The sequence below is a fragment of the Humulus lupulus genome, chromosome 1 (assembly GCF_963169125.1).
Source record: "Humulus lupulus chromosome 1, drHumLupu1.1, whole genome shotgun sequence".
Lineage (NCBI taxonomy): Eukaryota > Viridiplantae > Streptophyta > Magnoliopsida > Rosales > Cannabaceae > Humulus > Humulus lupulus.
The window spans coordinates 63,179,690-63,197,116 of NC_084793.1; the positions used below are offsets into that span (position 1 = coordinate 63,179,690).

The window sequence follows — 17,427 nt, forward strand, 5'->3', positions numbered from 1 at the left end:
TCGTACATTTAAAGGCAACAATGATTGCATCATCTCTTCATTAACAATATGTAAACACTAATAGCAGCAATATTGAAGAATTCAAATAAGAAGAACATCTGGGAATTGAAGCTAATTCAGAGAATGATTATGATAACTAAAATGTAATAAAAGCCAAGAGAAGACAGAAGAGTCAACAACATTGTAAGAATAAAAAAGAATAGTACTTGAAACAGGAGTAGATTAGAAATATATTATTAAAATGATATCTAGACACCAGATGAAATTGATGATGGTTCCACTATAACAGCTAACAAAACAGTTGCCCAACATCAAAATTTTAGCATATCTAGAAACTGTAGCTACTTCAACCTCTCCACACATAATTAAAGATGCCAAAAATAATCAAATAGAACATAAGAAATTCAAATTTAATAATTCAATATTTCTGCAAATTTAAACATTAAAGGAATTACTAAGCACAGAGTTTAAACCCATCCAACAGCTAAAAGATTTGGTATATGTGCTCATAATCACAATTGGTGGAGGGAAAAGAACAAAAATTATTCCCATACTTCCCACTTCCCAGGCACCATAATCAGCTCTAAACATAAAACTCCAAACAAGCTGGACTGTTTTGTTAAATGGGTAATCACATGCATGTATAGCAAATTAACAACAATGCAGAACACACAAAATCTTATATGTTTGTGTTAGTGAAAAAGAAAAATTATTTACCACAACTCTTCCACACTGTTCTGTAATGGAGTACCAGTAATCAACAACTTCTTCTGCAATTTCCCAATTTCCCCTGTACAGAAATTTCAGCCTACACAGTTTTAGGCTTAGTTAAAAAACAAAATGGACCTTGCAACACTGTCACAGATCAATGGGACACAGTTTTGGGCACAAAAGAAGAATTTCTAAGGAATGCAACAGCTACATTACAGGGCTATTTTCTATTCTTATAAGAAAGGAGAGGACCAAAATACTAGTTATAAAGACCCGTTACCAATTAGAAATAATATGAGCATCCTATGCAAACATAAGTGCTAAAGTCCAAAGATAAGAAAATTAAGAACCTCATTTCTGAAAGCCTGGCCAATTTGAGAAACAGCAAAAGGAAGCTTGTTCCCATTGTAATGGTACAAGTTTTTGAAGTTAACAAATATGCCCTGTGCAGTTTCTGGCCGCATGAACCTACAGCAGAGGAGATTTAATTACATATCATTATTGACCAAACAGGAGTCTTAATAATAAAGAATCGCTAAGAAAGAAACAGTACCTCACTTGCCGCTGCCTTGAAACGAACATATATAACAGATGCCTCTACACCCTCAGCAAGAGATGCCTTGCTGCTACTATTGCTCCGGATTGCTGACTGAACCTGATGAAGAAACAATAACCATATAGAACCAGAACGTTTTCTTTTTTAGGTAACAAACAGAGCACTTGATTTAAGACCAAAAGGAGACAAAAACAGAGGTCTACCAACCCAACAAAACAGCACAAAACAATGGAGCGCATTAATTCAACCCCTACATTATTTTACCTGAGAAGATGCACTTTTGAGTACAGAAAGTACATGAGAGCGAATCATACCCAATGCTCGAGACTGTCATAACAAAAAAATTACTCAATTATTGGAAATGGAAACAAATTTTATTGGAAGAATGTGCAAAAATGTAACGTTATCTAATCAGCTATCTGCATAAATTTGTTTCTACCTGCAGTTGTCGAAATTTGAGTAAGTAAACGCCGGATTCAGCATACTGTGGATTGTTTTCTACATACCTAATATAAAGTAGATAATGTTTAAGGTCATCAAGTTGATTGAGAAAATAAATGTCTCAACAAAATATGCTAGTAATTCCCTAAATCAACATATAAATTAATGGTACAACACAAGTAATATTTAATGAATGCAACTAAAGCAGCAAAAATAGATACATAAATATATATGATGTAAATAGCATCCCCTTACGCTATGCAGTCATTAAGGCGTTTGAGCAGAGGGAGGAAGTTCTCATTGACAACATTCATATTTGGAGAATAAAAATTTGTAGAGATCTGCACAAGGATAGACAACAGCAAATCATTTTGTAATGATAAGAACCGAATAGTTTAGTATAATACACTGTCCAAGTTTTGAATCCAACAAATTGCAGTTCAGCTTATATTTCAATAATCAGCTCTCCAATTAAACTTTAAAGACTGGACACTAAGACTAATCTGACAAATTCAACTTTTACACTAAAAAAATTCAAGCAAAGAAAATGTTAGATAGTTCAAATGCATTACTAAATTATATTCATATTTCATTGCATGCATTTAAAAAAATCCAAACAGAAAAAATTACAAACGGTATCATTATCAAAGCCTACCAACCTGTTAAAATGAGCTTAATTTATAAGGTTTTAAGAATGGTCTATTTTTCCCAACCCAACAACCAAAAAAATATTTTAAACCATTCAAAAGATTCTGGAAAAAAATCATTATTATTTGTATAAATCACCAAAACAAAATACAAGCAAGAGACCCAAGTACCCAACAGCCTTACCTTGAAAATTACCATAATGCTTCAAACGTCATGAACAAGAGCTAAAGCTGGTCCCTAAACATCCCTAAGAAGCTTCTCAACCTGAAATAATACATTCAAACAATGTGTTCATGCACTAACTGACCAATGAGTCAAAATAGTACCAAAATTTACTAGTGCACTTACAGTTTCTTGTGTACAAACTCTCAAGATTTCAGCAATGCATGTCTCTGCTGCTTTACGAACATCTGATGATTTATCCTGGATGAAAATTTCATAAAGTCATAACCAGAAACAATGGAAAGGGAACTGGCATCATGATTCTTACATCTCTATGCACATTATTGTTAGCATGGAAATATTCTAGCAATGCAAACAAGTAAAAAGAATATTTCACTGTTTTTGACAAGTCAGAATTACCGTCAGAGCAGAGGAAGCTGGCTTTAGTAGCTATACAGCATCAGGAAATTCAGTTAACCCAGATAGTTGTTTTGACAACCACTCAAAAAGATCTTTGCGCCCTTCCGCACCAAGTTTTGCATCTGTCCAAGCTGCTGCAATGTAAGGAACCTGCAAGAAGTATACAATCATGCCACCTGAGACAAAAAAACTAAACAGCTTCCACAGCGTAGAGCAAAAAAAAAACTTACCATTTTATCAAGATGAACAGCAGAGAGCCAAGAATCTAAAGTATTCAATGTGCATTCCCTCATATGCTTTTTATTGTCACCCAAACATTTCAAAACATCCGCTAAAATGCCCTGAAAGAAATCAATACACTCACATTCAAATTTAAAGAGTACACTACATAAAATTAGCGATCATGAATTAGAAATCAACCTTGCTTGCTTTCTCAACAGCTGGACCCATTGCACATGCAACATTGCCAATGCATGTCAATGTTGCCATGACTAAATTTTTGTTGCTGTCACCTAGACGACCCCTTAGAGCACCAAACAATTCAGCTGAAAATAAACATTAAACAAGAATTAACAAATGGGAGGATATAAAGGAGGCTGAATAGCATGTACAATAATAAATAATAACAATAGAGGGAGAGAGAATTTAAACACATGATAGAGTGTACCAGTTCCTCTGCTTTTACTCTTCTCATCAATAAATCTATTTAGATCCTGCACCAAGTCATTAAATAAATAGTCAAATCCCTGCATATTCAAACCCAGCCAGCAGGTTGTCTGCAATTTCAAATGTTAAATAACAATTGTCAAATCCCTGCATATTCAAATCCCTGCATATGCTTTATAAAGACTTCAGTTCATGCTAGCAGAAAACCAACATAGAAGCAGACATTTATATTGGCTTTGGTACTAAATCTATCCCAGAACAGAGTAAAAGTTCTTGCCACCACTTTCATTTGTTATCTTGAAAGAAAAATAGTTTATAGGTTAATGAAAATATTATAATCAATGTGCCATCTCATCCACCAGAATTATTGTGGGGAATAAACTCACTTACATGCCTGCTTAAAGCGTGTATGTGTGTGTATATGTGTAATTATCTGTGTACTAGTTTCTCATACCGCAGCACACAAATTACTTTTCTTCTCTTCATTGCAAAACAAGAAATATATGGGGTCCTTTTATCTACTGACCAAATAAGACATAGGGAATAGTAAATAGAGCAGTGTTGTAAATATAGTGTTGGGTTATTCGAAGACATTATACTTATGGACAGAGCAGCTACTAGTTATTTTCATGGGTTTTGTTGGCTATAACAGTACTAGAAGACCCTTCATGGAAGAAACAAGTGTCCTCAACCATGTATTTAAACACCATTTTTAACAAAAACAAGTGTCGTATATCTCACATTTCAATGCCAAATTAAGAAGCATACAAAGTCAAATTAAGAAAGGATTCAAGGCCAAGAATCCCATTTACTCATTTACTAGCAATTACTCATATATCTCATTGAAGTATTCTGTCAAACACCTTTAATGCATTATTTAAAGCTTAGTAATATATACTTTAAAACAGCAAGCAAGTCCAGATAAGTCCTATATTCACTCTTTCTCTCTCTTTCTATATATATATATATGAGTTTAACTTATATGTAAACATTTTTTCTTATCCGAAAACACACCAAAAAACGAATATATATATATATGAGTTTAACTTATATAAATTAATTAACAAAGAGAAAATATGATTGATGAATAATTAAATCAATGATGAAAAAACCAAAAATGAAATTACAGTAAAAACTTAGAGTGATGAACAATTAGAATCAGAGACTGTACCGTAAAGCACCTTCGTTGTTCTTCGCGGATTGAAACAAGAAATTTCAACTGTAGTAATTTCGTCTTGAATCAGAGAAACCCTTGACTCGAATGTGGTGAAGCCCTTCTCAGGATTTGTCTTTCGTGAAGGGGAGTGAGAGACCGAGAGAGCTACTAGCCTACGGGAATGACCGAGAGAGACCGAGAGAGCTACTAGTACTAGCCTTCGTGAAGAGAAAGATTGAAGAAGAAGAAATGGGTGAGGGGAAATGGGTACACGGGAAACTAGAAAAAACTTAGTCATTTTGGTTGGCGGTATTTTATTTTACTTTGCCGCCCGAAATTTTTCACATATACAATAACTCATTTTAAATACTATTATAATTATGTGTTATGGTAATGGGTGTTTGGTGTAGTGTTTCTACAAAATGGTTTTAGCCTCCTCGGCCGGAACACACCGTAGGAGAGGCAATGAATGACCACGTCGGTACAATATCCCATCTACTATCACATACCTCGAAGCTTGATATAGTGTTTCTCTTACATCATTTCTATCCTTAGGTAACCTTCCCAGTTGTGAGGTATTCCATTATGGGGGTCATCCAGGTCGGTCTTGGGTTGATCATCTCGGCCTCTACCATTTTTTCTGTCATGCTCGTAGTCTCCAAAAACTCTTTTGGCACTACATTCAAGGTCTCAACTTCTTTGGTGATGGCAAGCCTTGCCAAAGCATCAACATTAGAATTCTGTTCATGAGGTATCTATTCAACAGTACTGTACTCAAACTTGGATAGCTCTCCCTTCACCTTAGCTAGGTAAGCTGCCATCTTGGTGCCTCGAGCTTTATAATCTCCCAATACTTGATTAACCACAAGCTGGGAATCACTATAGCACCGGACGGCCTTCGCTTTGAGCTCCTTTGCCACTCTCGGTCTAGCTAGTAGGGCTTCATATTCGGCTTCGTTGTTAGATGCCCTGAATCCAAATCTCAGAGTTGTATGGAATCAATGCCCTTCTAGGGAGATTATTATGATCCCAGTTCCCGATACATTCTCGTTCGATGATCCATCTACGAATATCTTTCACAACTCCTGCACTGGTTCCTTCGAAAGCTCCTCTTGCAATCTGGTGCATTCAGCCACAAAATTAGCAAGGGCCTGACTTTTGATTGAGGTCCGTGGCACGTACAATATCTCGAACTGGCTGAGTTCACCTGCCCATTTTAAAAGACATCTCGACGTTTCAGGTTTCTGCAACACCTGCCTTAAAATTTGGTTGGTCATGACGTTGATTAAATGGGACTGGAAATATGGCTGGAGCTTCTTGGAAGCCAATATCAGACAAAATGCCATCTTTTCTATCAATTGATACCATGAATCAGTTCCGAGAAGTATCTTGCTTATATAATATACCAGTTTTTGAGCTCGGTCTTCTTCTCGAACTAACACGACACTGACTGTATTTTCTGTCACAGCCAGATAAAGGAATAAAGGTTCTCTAGACATAGGCTTAGATAATACTAGGCTTCGGCCAAGTGCATTTGTAGGTCGAGGAATGCCTGCTCACACTCCTCAGTCCATTCAAACTTCTTGTTTCCTCTGAGCAAGTTGTAGAATGGCAGGCACTTGTCAGTAGATTTCGAAATAAAACGATTCAAAGCTGCCACCTTTGCAGTTAGGCTTTGAACTTCTTCATGCGACCTGGGCGAAGGCATTTCTAACAATGATCTGAATTTATCAGGATTTATCTTTATTCCCCTCGTATTGACTATGAATCCCAGAAATTTTCCCGATGCTACTCCAAAAGTACACTTCTTGGGATTCAGCCTCATGTCATACTTCCTTAAGATCTCAAAACATTCTTCCAGATCGGATACATGGTTCTCGACAAGCATATCATCGACATATACTTCCATATTTCTCCCAATCTGATCAGCAAACATTTTGTTGACTAATCCCCAATATGTAGCTCTGGCATTCTTCAGCTCGAAGGGCATGACTTTATAACGATCTGTAGTTGGGGTCATGAAGCTAGTATGCTCTTGGTCTGCAGGATTCATCGCGATCTGGTTATATCCAGAATACGCATCCCTGAAGGACATGACCTCATGAGCTACTGTGGCATCTACCAACTAATCAATCCTTGGCAGTGGAAAGCAATCCTTGGGGCAAGCTTTGTTCAGGTCGGAGAAATCGATGCAGGTCCTCCATTTCCCATTTGGCTTTGGGACCAGCACGGGATTGGCAACCCAGATCTGGTATTTTTCTTCATGAATAAACCCACACTTTAGCAATCGAGCTACTTCTTCCTCCAGTACTTCAGCTCAGACTATTCCCAAACGACTCTATTTTTGGGATTTTGCAGGCACGTTCTTGTCCAAGTTTAGAGTATGCATGATTACACGCGAGCTTATTCCCACCACGTCTTCATGTGACCAGGCGAAGACGTCTAGATTATTTTGTAAGAAATTGATCAGTTCCTCCTTCCTTTCATCATCTAGATTTTTTCCAATCTTAACAACTCTTGAAGCTTCCTTGGGGTATATACTTACTTCCTCGAGCTCCTCAATGGGCTTGATCCTTGACCTATCTTCACCCATTCGTGGGTCAATGTCATCCCGTGGTACGATGTTACTATCCTTTGCTTCTTGAGGTTCTTCCGTCCCACATGTAACTTCAACTTCCTGGGACTCCTCACCTCCATCACTTATGGCCACAACTTGCTGCCCGGGTTGTGATTTTCCCTTCATAGAAATGCTATAGCATTCCTTGACAGTGAGCTGATCACCTCAGACGGTGCATATTCCCACAACCGATGGGAACTTGATTTTCAAGTGGCAGATAAAGGTTATGGCTTCAAATGCCATCAACGCAGGACGACCCAAAATTGCATTGTATGCGCCTAGATAGTCGATTACCACGAACTCAAGCAGCTTGGAGACAGTTTGTGAACCTTCTCCCAATGTTACTACTAATTTGATCGTTCTGATTGAAGTTGATCCTTCACCAGAGAATCAATATAGAATCATCGAGGTCGCCTTCAACTCGGTTACAAACAACCCCATTTATTCCAAGGTGGACCTAAAAAGTAGATTCACAGAACTCTCGTTATATATTAGTGTCCATTGTACTATCCAATTTGCGAGCTGAACGGTTACGACCAAAGGATCGTTATGTGGGAACTGGACATGGCTAGCTTCTTCTTCCATAAAAATGATTGGTTGTTTTTCCAACTGCTGTTGTTTTGATACCACTGTTTCGGGACGAACTCCACTCCATTATGGGATTTCAGTTCATTAATGTACCTCTTTTGGGCACCTCTACTAGGGCTTACCAGATGAGGTCCTCCCAAAATGGTGGCTATATCTCCCCCTATTATCGGAGGAGGGTCGTCCTAATTCGCTTGAGCTCCGGCTTGATTCATTGGAGCTTCAGGTGCTGATGTAGGGTTATGTCCAGTGGGTTGACTAGGGACCACTCGTTTTAAGGCGTATTGGGCAAAAGTTCCTGCACTGATGACGGTCTCGATCTCATCCTTCAGCTGTCTACAGTCATCAGTGTTATGATCAATATCATTGTGTAATCAGCAAAATTTTGAAGGATCTCTCTTCGCACTTTGGTTTTTCAATGGTTCTGGCTTCTTCCATGGAAGGCGACTAGAATTATCTTAGAAGATGCACTCTCTAGTATTTGTGAGGTCAGTATAAGTTGCGTAAACAGGTTTGAATTTCTCCCCAGACTTATTTTTCTTTGTTCCGCTCTGGTCACCCTCACCATTTCCCTTCCTCTTATTATTTCCCCCTTGGTTATTTTGGGCAACAGTTTAAGCCGTAGCCGCAACATCCATTACCGCTCCAACGCGATGGACAGGGATTTGGTTGGTTCCTGCGATAGAAGCTCGTGCCAAGAACTCATCCACACTATTAACTCATTTTCTCTGTAATTCCTGCCACAGGTCATTTCCAACATGGATTCCTATCCTCATTTCCATGAGCTTGGAGTTGTCGTTAGCATCTCTAGCTCATGTAGCGACATTGACAAACCTACTTAGATATGCCTTCAATGATTCGCCAGGTTGCTGCTTTACATTAGCTAATGAATCAGCCTTAACCCAAGCTATTTGGGAAGCCTTGAATGCTCTCTTTAAATCAACAGAAAACTTCTTCCACGAGCTAAATGAATGCTTCTTGTACAGTTTAAACCACTGCTTGGCTGGCCCAATCAAAGTTGAGGGGAATAAATGCACCTCGGATCAAGTTCGATGTTGTGGGCCATCATCATGGTGTTAAACATCCTAAGATGATTAGACAGATTCACATCTCCATCAAACTTTCACAAATGTGGCATTCTGAAGCCCACCGGATATGTGGCCACCGCAATATTTGGAGCGAAAAGGTCGAGCTCATCCTCTGAGTCACAATTGTCTTTATCTTTTCCAGATAAAAGCCCTGGTCCCTAGGTTATTTTTGGGTTGTTCAACAGCTCCCACCCTATCATACATGTTTGATGGGTTGTTGTCCTTCCAAGCTCGAGCTTGGGTTTTTTGGGCACTCCCATGATCATGTACTTCGGAAGGACCTCCCTCTTGATGAGTATAACTAACACCCTCATCTCGAGCTGAATTTCTTCTCTACAAATTTAGGCGATCACGCAGACCAGGCTGGATCGTACTGAGGGCTTTGTGCTGATCTTCGATGATTTCTTATAGCGCCATCAGATCTACCACTTCGATGACTTTTAGTCCAATAACTTCCATTTGCGAAGCTTACATCTCGCGGTTGAGACTGAGGATCTGGATATTTGACACGTGTCTGTGGGACATAAGTATGAGAAGACGGAGGAGGATTTCTCCTGCTGTCTCTATAAGCAGGAATGTCTCATGTAGGATGAGGTGGCATCGGATGTCTTATGGGTGACGGGAGATACCTAACTGGCGAGGCAATCCTTGTCCCATCGTGACATAGGAGGGTTTGTTGGAACATTTGTCTCTGTGAGCCTGTCCCAGCCTCTCCTCATTGGTTGCCATGGGCATTCATAGGTGCTTATGAAGGAGGCACCGAACTTGGGGTCTCGGTTCTAACCGATCGACTAATGTGCTAATGACCCCTATGAGGGCCACTATGTTGACCATTTTGGCGATCTCGCACTGTAGGCACATAACTTGGGGTGGCAGTTCTGACTAACCGACTTGGTTTGGATCAGTTATTCCTATGGGACTTATGAGACCCACTTTGCCTCTATCCGACATTAATGTCGGTTGCAAGAGGGGGTAACTGAGCCAAAACCTCTTCAATTTTCCTATTTTCCTTAGCAAGATGGCTTCTTAACTGCATATTTTCCAACTCAATTGCAGTTAAGTAGTCTGGGTTTGGATTCGGTGGCAATGACGCCAAACTCCCAATATCACTGTGACCCACCAGTTGCTTTCCCGGACATTGCTGGACTTCAGGGCCATGCTCATTTGAAACAGCGGTATGATGGGCCTCCTGCCCACTAGGCTATTCTATCTCATTGTCGTGCATTGAGCGTGTGAGCACCATGATGGGATTTGACTGGGATTTTGATGAAAACACTAATTTCCCTCTCAATGAAAGCACCAAACTGTTGATGCAGTTTTTCACCAACAATGTATTAAGAAATAATAAGGTTGATTAGAGTTTAGTAATAAACTGTAACGAAAGATGAAATGAATTCACAAGAACACAAATCTTTTACGTGGTTCAGTGGTTAAAATCAACCTAGTCCACGAGTCTAGATTATTGTTGTATCTCTCTCTATTTTGGCAGAGTTTCAGTATTACAAAATAATCAGTCCCTTTTTCTGTCCAATATTCTTAGTATTTATCGGGAAATTCCATCGACAGGTTTGGGTAACCGTATGAGTCAATCACGGATTTATATATTTATTACATTTAATACATATATTTCCCATTTATAATGGTATATGATTTGATCATAAAGTAAATGTTCTTCTAATATCTGGGACATTAAATATGAGAGGATAGTCATAAATAGTCGTATAAAAATACTCGAGTCTTTTGGGATTTGCGGATACGCAATATGTTAGAGATACCACAAGCTGAGTATCTCTTCTAGCTCGTACTTCGACAACTGTTTGAATATTCTGAGCTCGCGCTTCACAACCTTCGTGTATGTAGCTTGGGTTAAACCCAGGATGTCTAACAGCACACGTGCCCAAGTGAAACTAGAGTTGCTTATGTGGATAATAAGAAGATATCATTCCCTTGGTTATTTCTCTGTATATTTATTTGCCAGCTGTACCCGAACTGAGTGAATGACTCGAGCTAAAATTAGGGCACAACACTTAAGTTAACCTAAAAGTTTCCTCATCCTTTTCCATGTACAAAACCAAACCAAAATCATAATCCATTAAAATATATATATTATTTTCTCCTAACATTTATCAAAAGTTCAATAGCTCACAAACACTTATTACCCATCACCTACCATGACAATGTGCCATTTTAATACTACAATTTTCCATAAAATGTGTCAAAGTTGAACTTCGATATCTCTCATAAACTTGCATATCATCACTACCTATCTTACTATCCTCGTTACAAATATTTCCCTACACATGCTAGTGCGGTTGCGCTAACGATTCACAATGCTGTTGCGCTTAAGAAACGCGGCACGGATGCGCTTTAATTCAATTCGTAAAAATACCAACTTGTATTTCTCAAAACATGCAAAATTATATCCCATCTATAGGATTCCATTTTGAAAACTCTTATCTTATCCTTTTAAATTCCTCTAAATCAACCTTATACTTAAACAACTTAATTCTCACTTACAACCTTTAAATCATGAATCAAACTAATTCCTCATAACATATAGCAACTCCTCAAAATTTTCCTCAAGTCTTCCATATTTACCACTTATAGTTTGAATCACCAATTTTCCAGACTTATCTACAAATATACCCACTCGGCGTACACAAGAAATAGAAAACATAAAACATACAAAAAAAAAACAGACTAAAGGTAAACCTAGTACATACAGTGCGATGATCTGAGTCCTTTCCAGCCTTCATATGTATATCATGAGATCCAGATGAGAGTACAACCTGTCTTTGATACCAATTGTAACGTCCCGTAATCCTAACCCTGAGACCACACCAGGCTACTAGTCATTTCAAATCATTTTAAAGATCGAAAACCAAACGATAGACTAAATAATGCATCAATCTTCATTAACACATTCTTATTTAAAACATGCAATATTCGGATATTTGTAATTTAAAATGAAATAATAATTTAAATGTCAGTAAATAAACAAAACTATTTCTGGTATCAATTCACATTAAAACATCTTTAAAACCATATGAATAACAATGTAAAGTAAAACTTTTGCACTAACGCCCTTTGATCGTAACAAGGTTGAATTGCTATCATGATACACATTCATTTCTAGATAAACTTCACTCGTCGCCATGATACAAATCAACATATGGCACCTACAACGCAGAGTATCCGTGAGCTAACGCCCAGTAAGAAGAGTTGTGTAGAACACAACCCTCCAACCCATACTAAAACAACATATAACAAAAAAAATATTACATTATAAGCAATACTAGACATACACAATCTATTTATAAAATAAGATATAACTATAACATAAAATGTTCACAATCAAAATAAATCATATCAAAAATATAATTGACATAACATATCATACCATACCGGAAACACTCCAGCCATAGACCAATACTGTTCTGGTCAAGTGTGCAACTAAGCATGAAAATGTAAGCATGCATTTCAACTTATCATAAGCATGCAATTTATTGTAACGTAAACATGCAAGTCACCATACCGTAAGCATGTCACACAAAACATACAACATACACTTACATATCACGAATACACATATCATGCATAGCTTAAAACATAAGCATACTTATGACATATAAATAAACCATTCTTAAGAATGTCGAGCATACACCCTGCTTGCAGGTGTCAACTCTTCTTACCTTAGGTCCAAGCAACAACAATAGTTCCATTCCCTTCAAGTTCCCTTGCCGAGCCCGAGTCAACATAGAACACCAAAATCTTAAGTTTCATATCAAACCAAGACTATGTTAAAAATGTAACCATGCCCCTCTTAATGTTGATTCATACTCAAAATTTCCTCACAAAAGTCTCAAAACCATTCTACACAGAACCCCTAATCGGAGAAACAACAATCAAAACCAAAACATAAAGCAAAACGAACTCCCTTTTCTAGGTGAGAAGCTTGGTCGCGCCAGGGTCTGGGCGCGATCGCCCTCACATAGAGTTTTGACTTTTTGGACTTGTATCACCATTGCACTAGGCCTGAGCACGACCGTGCTCGACGAGAATTCAGAAATCGCAGAATGCAATTTTTAACCCATTTTCCCCAAGAACACGAACTTAAACATTATCAAACCCGGATTTCCACCTACAACAATTCCATAATAAAAAAACCACATTCCTAAACCTATCTAATCATTAATTTATCACCATTTTATGTATTCATTCAAAATTATCTTAAATACATTGTTAAGGTTCAAGAACCCTAACTTCATCTTCAACCTTTACCCAACTATTACCCATAGATCATTCCCTAGCATGTTTCTACCATTGAATCACAATCATATGCATCATAATATGAAATTATAATGATTAAATCATGACCTCTACCTCCAATTCCCAAAAACAATAATAATCATATCTTTTAGTCTATAGATTAATTGAAACATACCTCAAAGTCGATTCCTAATTCACCTTCGTTCTAGGTCTGAATGAGAGAGTGCAGGATTCCCTGCTTTGCTTGAGAAAGTGGCAGCCATATTACGATACTCTTCACCTAGAGTCTCTTCTTAATCTGCTTATACAATCCTTAGAACGAAAAGACTTTTTACCCCCAATTCTAACTTTCTCATAACTAGGATCAAGTCTATTTAGTAATTTCACATAATGCTAGTAGTTTTCAATTTCCTTAATTAACTTATGGCCCAAATATCCCTTATATTAAATTAAGGCGCTTAATTAGATACTCTATGACACTTATGCCCTTATAACTTGAAGGAATTATTGTTGTTACTCATAAACGTACACAATTTCGACTATTTCTCACATAACATATTCAAATCATAAACATAGTCAAATAGGCACATAAACATGTATTCACTTAAAATTACGAAAATACACCTAATGGTTCACCATATTATGGAAATACCCCTCAAGGGTAAAATTACCCGAATTTTCCTCTCAAGCCATATTACCAAATTCCATGACATGTTTGAATGAATATTACAACACCATCCATGTATTAACCAATCAACCTTTAAGGTAGGTCTAGCAAAATCCTTAAGCATCGGGATGGTTTCTTAAGTTGGCCATCGAGCTCAGTCAGTTTGAGACATTATATAAGCCATGAACAACAATAGAGAGTCAAGCTCTCACTGATTTTGTGGTAGAATGCATTGGTTTCCAAGACGAGAAAATGAGAGAACCAGTGCAAAAATTGTAGAAAATCTTCATTAGTGGATCATCTAATGAAAATGGATCTAGAGTTAGGATAATTCTGATCTCGCCTGATGGACATCGATTCCATACAACCCTGAGGTTTAGTTTTGAAGTAGAGTATAATGCTCAATTGGCGGGAATACGAGTGGCAAAAGAACTGAAAGCAAAGGCAATTCAAGGTTATAGTGATTCCCAGCTTGTGGTTAATCAGATATTCGAGGAGTATCAAGCTTAAGGTATAAAATAGCAGCTTATCTTGCTATAGTTAAAGATGAGTTGTATGAGTTTGAGTTATGCTCAATTGAGTAGGTACCTCGAGAGTAGAATCGAATGCTGATGCTTTAGCCTTACATGCTACTACCAAATAGGCAGATATGTTAAACATAGTCCCAGTGGATTTTTAGAATGACAAAGCATAACGAAATGATCAGTTGAGGTAGGAGTGATTGACAAAAAAGTTGACCTAGATATAACCATAGTAGAATACCTCACAACCAGTAAGCTACCAAATGACCAAAAGGACAAAAGAAAATTATTAAATCAAGTTCCACGGTATGTTATGGATGAGAGAATTCTCTATCGATGAGGGCATTCACTACCCATCCTACGGTGTGTTCTACCTGAGGAAGTACAGACTATCCTACATGAGATACATAAAGAATTATGTGGAGTCCACGCTGGGAGGCAAAATCTAGCTCTAAAGATATTGAGAGAGGGTTGTATTTGGCCTACGCTCAAAAAGGACTAGGCCTCATACGTCCAAAATTGTAATAAGTGTCAGCGCTTTGCCACGATTGCTCAAGTAGCACCCATGGATCTTGTTGGGGTTTTATTCCCTAATTAAAATCCAAATTCTTTGTAATCTCATTTTATTATCAATAAAAGAATAATAAATAATTTTTTGGCATAGTCAATCACTTTGCTCACATGTTTTATTTTCATGATTATTTATTTAATATAAACTTCTATTAAATCCCGAGCATATAGCTAATCTTATTTATAGTGACGTAATCACAGTGGAATATAAATATGATTATATGTTCAAAATAAGTTAGTTCTAAGATTAGTCAGTGCACAGGATTTACATTGACTTGCCAATCTATGGTATGATCTACTTACACATTACAGTGTTATGTTCTTTCTAGAACATCAGCAAAGTAGATAAGATCAGATGTATTTGTTAGATCGATATTGACAATTGATAAGATAAGCAAACATATCGTTATTATCAACTTTAGTCATATCATATAGTTGACCATAGGTCAATTCAATCTCAATTCTGAGTGGCTAGTATTCTAACTGATTGTATTATTTGAGTTCTTTGAGTTGATCGTTACCAGCTTACCCTACAGACTAGCCCATACTTACATCTTGGGAACTTGGTAGTATAACTGAGTGGGAGTGTTAATCATAGATATGAACATCTATAGCTTCTGATGAAGAAGTGAAACAATGGTTTCCTTTCAGTTTTGTTCAAGTTGTTAAATGATAGAGATCTCATTTTAGTAATTAAATTAGTTTACTGAAATATCATTTACAAGGAACTAAGTGTTATAAAGGATAAAATACAATGAGGGGTAGAACGGTATCTAAGTCCTATCTCATTGTAGACCGTCTATAGAGGATTAAGTGACAATTATGGTTGTAACAATGGATAATTAATAGCGTATCTATATTTTCTATAGAGCGTTCTATGAATTCAAGAGTGCAATTTCGATTCTATAGTGGAGTCACGAGGAATTAATAAGTTAGTAAATTTATTTGTTAGATTTATGATAACTTATTGGAGCTTTATTTCATAGGCCCATGGTCCCCATTGTAACTTGGATAAAATCATCTAGATAGTTTCAATTAATTGATTTAATTATCAATTAGAATTATCAAAGTTTACCAGATCAATTTTGGAAAGTTTCACAAGGTTATGTATTTTTTAGAAGAAAAGATAAATTAGGGCATATTTATAAATTAAGATAAATTGGTATCTAAATTAATAAATAAGTTTAAATCAAGGTTCAAATTATAAATAAGTAATTTGATAAAGGATTTAAATAATTATTTAATTAATTAAATCAAAACAAAATAATACAGGCCTTGATTTTATGTCCAATGGGCTTATAATCAAATGAGAAATTTCACGGGCCTAAAGCCCATGATTATTTCAACCTAGGGCTTCAAATTAGCTATTATTTTATTTATTTTTTAATTAAATTAAATGACATGATTGAGTCTATAAAAGGATTGCTTAGAGAGAAGTCATAAGTTCAGATTTCTGAGACGACAAAGGTAATGCCCCAAAATCCCTAATGTGGTTTAATGGCCGAATTAGTTGGTTGGGAGGGCCATAATTGCTTTATTATGTCATTAAGTGATTATATACATGTTTATGTGAATTATATTATAATATGATGTTAAATGCATGCATGTGGGTCCAAATTTGATTATAAGGGTATATTGGTAATTTGGCCCGTTGAGGACATATTTGTATATTTTGGTGCATGTTTGTGATTAATTGTTGAGGTCACATTATAATGTGGATTTTTTCGAGCTATTCGGCGTAAGACGATCTTTAAATATAAACTATCAGTTTGGTCATAATAGGCTTAGGCTCGGGGCGAGTCTCGGGGTGTTTTGGGTGATTAGAGCGTCACCGGGAATTAAAAGGTAACAGGTTATGAATTATTGGTATTTGAGAATATCGAGAATAGCGGGAATCGGAGGGTGTTAATTATGATCAACGAAATAGGTGGAAAAGGGCAGTTTTACCCTTGGGAGTCTTTAGAAACCTTTAAATGACCTAGGGGCAAAATAGTCATTTCACCCCTAAGATATATATCAGCTTTGTAGACTGTAGAAGCTTACCAAACCAGAGCCAAGTTTCCCTTCCTCACGTTCATCATCTTCCTCTTTTTTCCTTTGGAGTTTTTTATCCTAATTTGAAGTACTAAGCTAAGGAATCAAAGATTGGAGCTTAGGACTTTAGTTCAACCATTGAAGAGGACTTAAATCCAGCTTGAGGTAAGAATTTATCCATGAAACCTTAGTTATACTCTGTTTTTCTTATGGTTTTCAGTTGTGAAATTTAAGGTGTTAAGTTGAGAATTAATGGAAGTTTTTGGAGGAAATTTACTTGGGTTTGGATGCTTGTATGGTGGGTAAGTTGTGGTAG

The 17,427-nt window shown here is 36.9% G+C and overlaps 2 protein-coding genes across 2 annotated transcripts; both read right to left on the bottom strand.

Moving 5' to 3' along the window:
• Window positions 1-1,104: 1,104 nt before the first annotated feature.
• Window positions 1,105-2,136, bottom strand: LOC133785905 (conserved oligomeric Golgi complex subunit 3-like). Its single transcript, XM_062225138.1, has 5 exons — window positions 1,964-2,136; window positions 1,707-1,773; window positions 1,532-1,594; window positions 1,265-1,366; window positions 1,105-1,179 (listed from the first exon to the last, which is right to left on the bottom strand). The coding sequence occupies exons 1-5, from the start codon at window positions 2,020-2,022 to the stop codon at window positions 1,141-1,143; spliced, it is 330 nt and encodes a 109-aa protein (XP_062081122.1). The 5' UTR covers window positions 2,023-2,136; the 3' UTR covers window positions 1,105-1,140.
• A 566-nt stretch (window positions 2,137-2,702) lies between these two features.
• Window positions 2,703-3,478, bottom strand: LOC133785969 (protein MOR1-like). The gene is made up of 4 exons (XM_062225206.1): window positions 3,359-3,478; window positions 3,169-3,279; window positions 2,939-3,088; window positions 2,703-2,779 (listed from the first exon to the last, which is right to left on the bottom strand). Exons 1-3 carry the CDS (start codon window positions 3,425-3,427, stop codon window positions 2,969-2,971), a joined length of 300 nt encoding a protein of 99 aa, XP_062081190.1. The 5' UTR covers window positions 3,428-3,478; the 3' UTR covers window positions 2,703-2,779; window positions 2,939-2,968.
• Window positions 3,479-17,427: the final 13,949 nt, after the last annotated feature.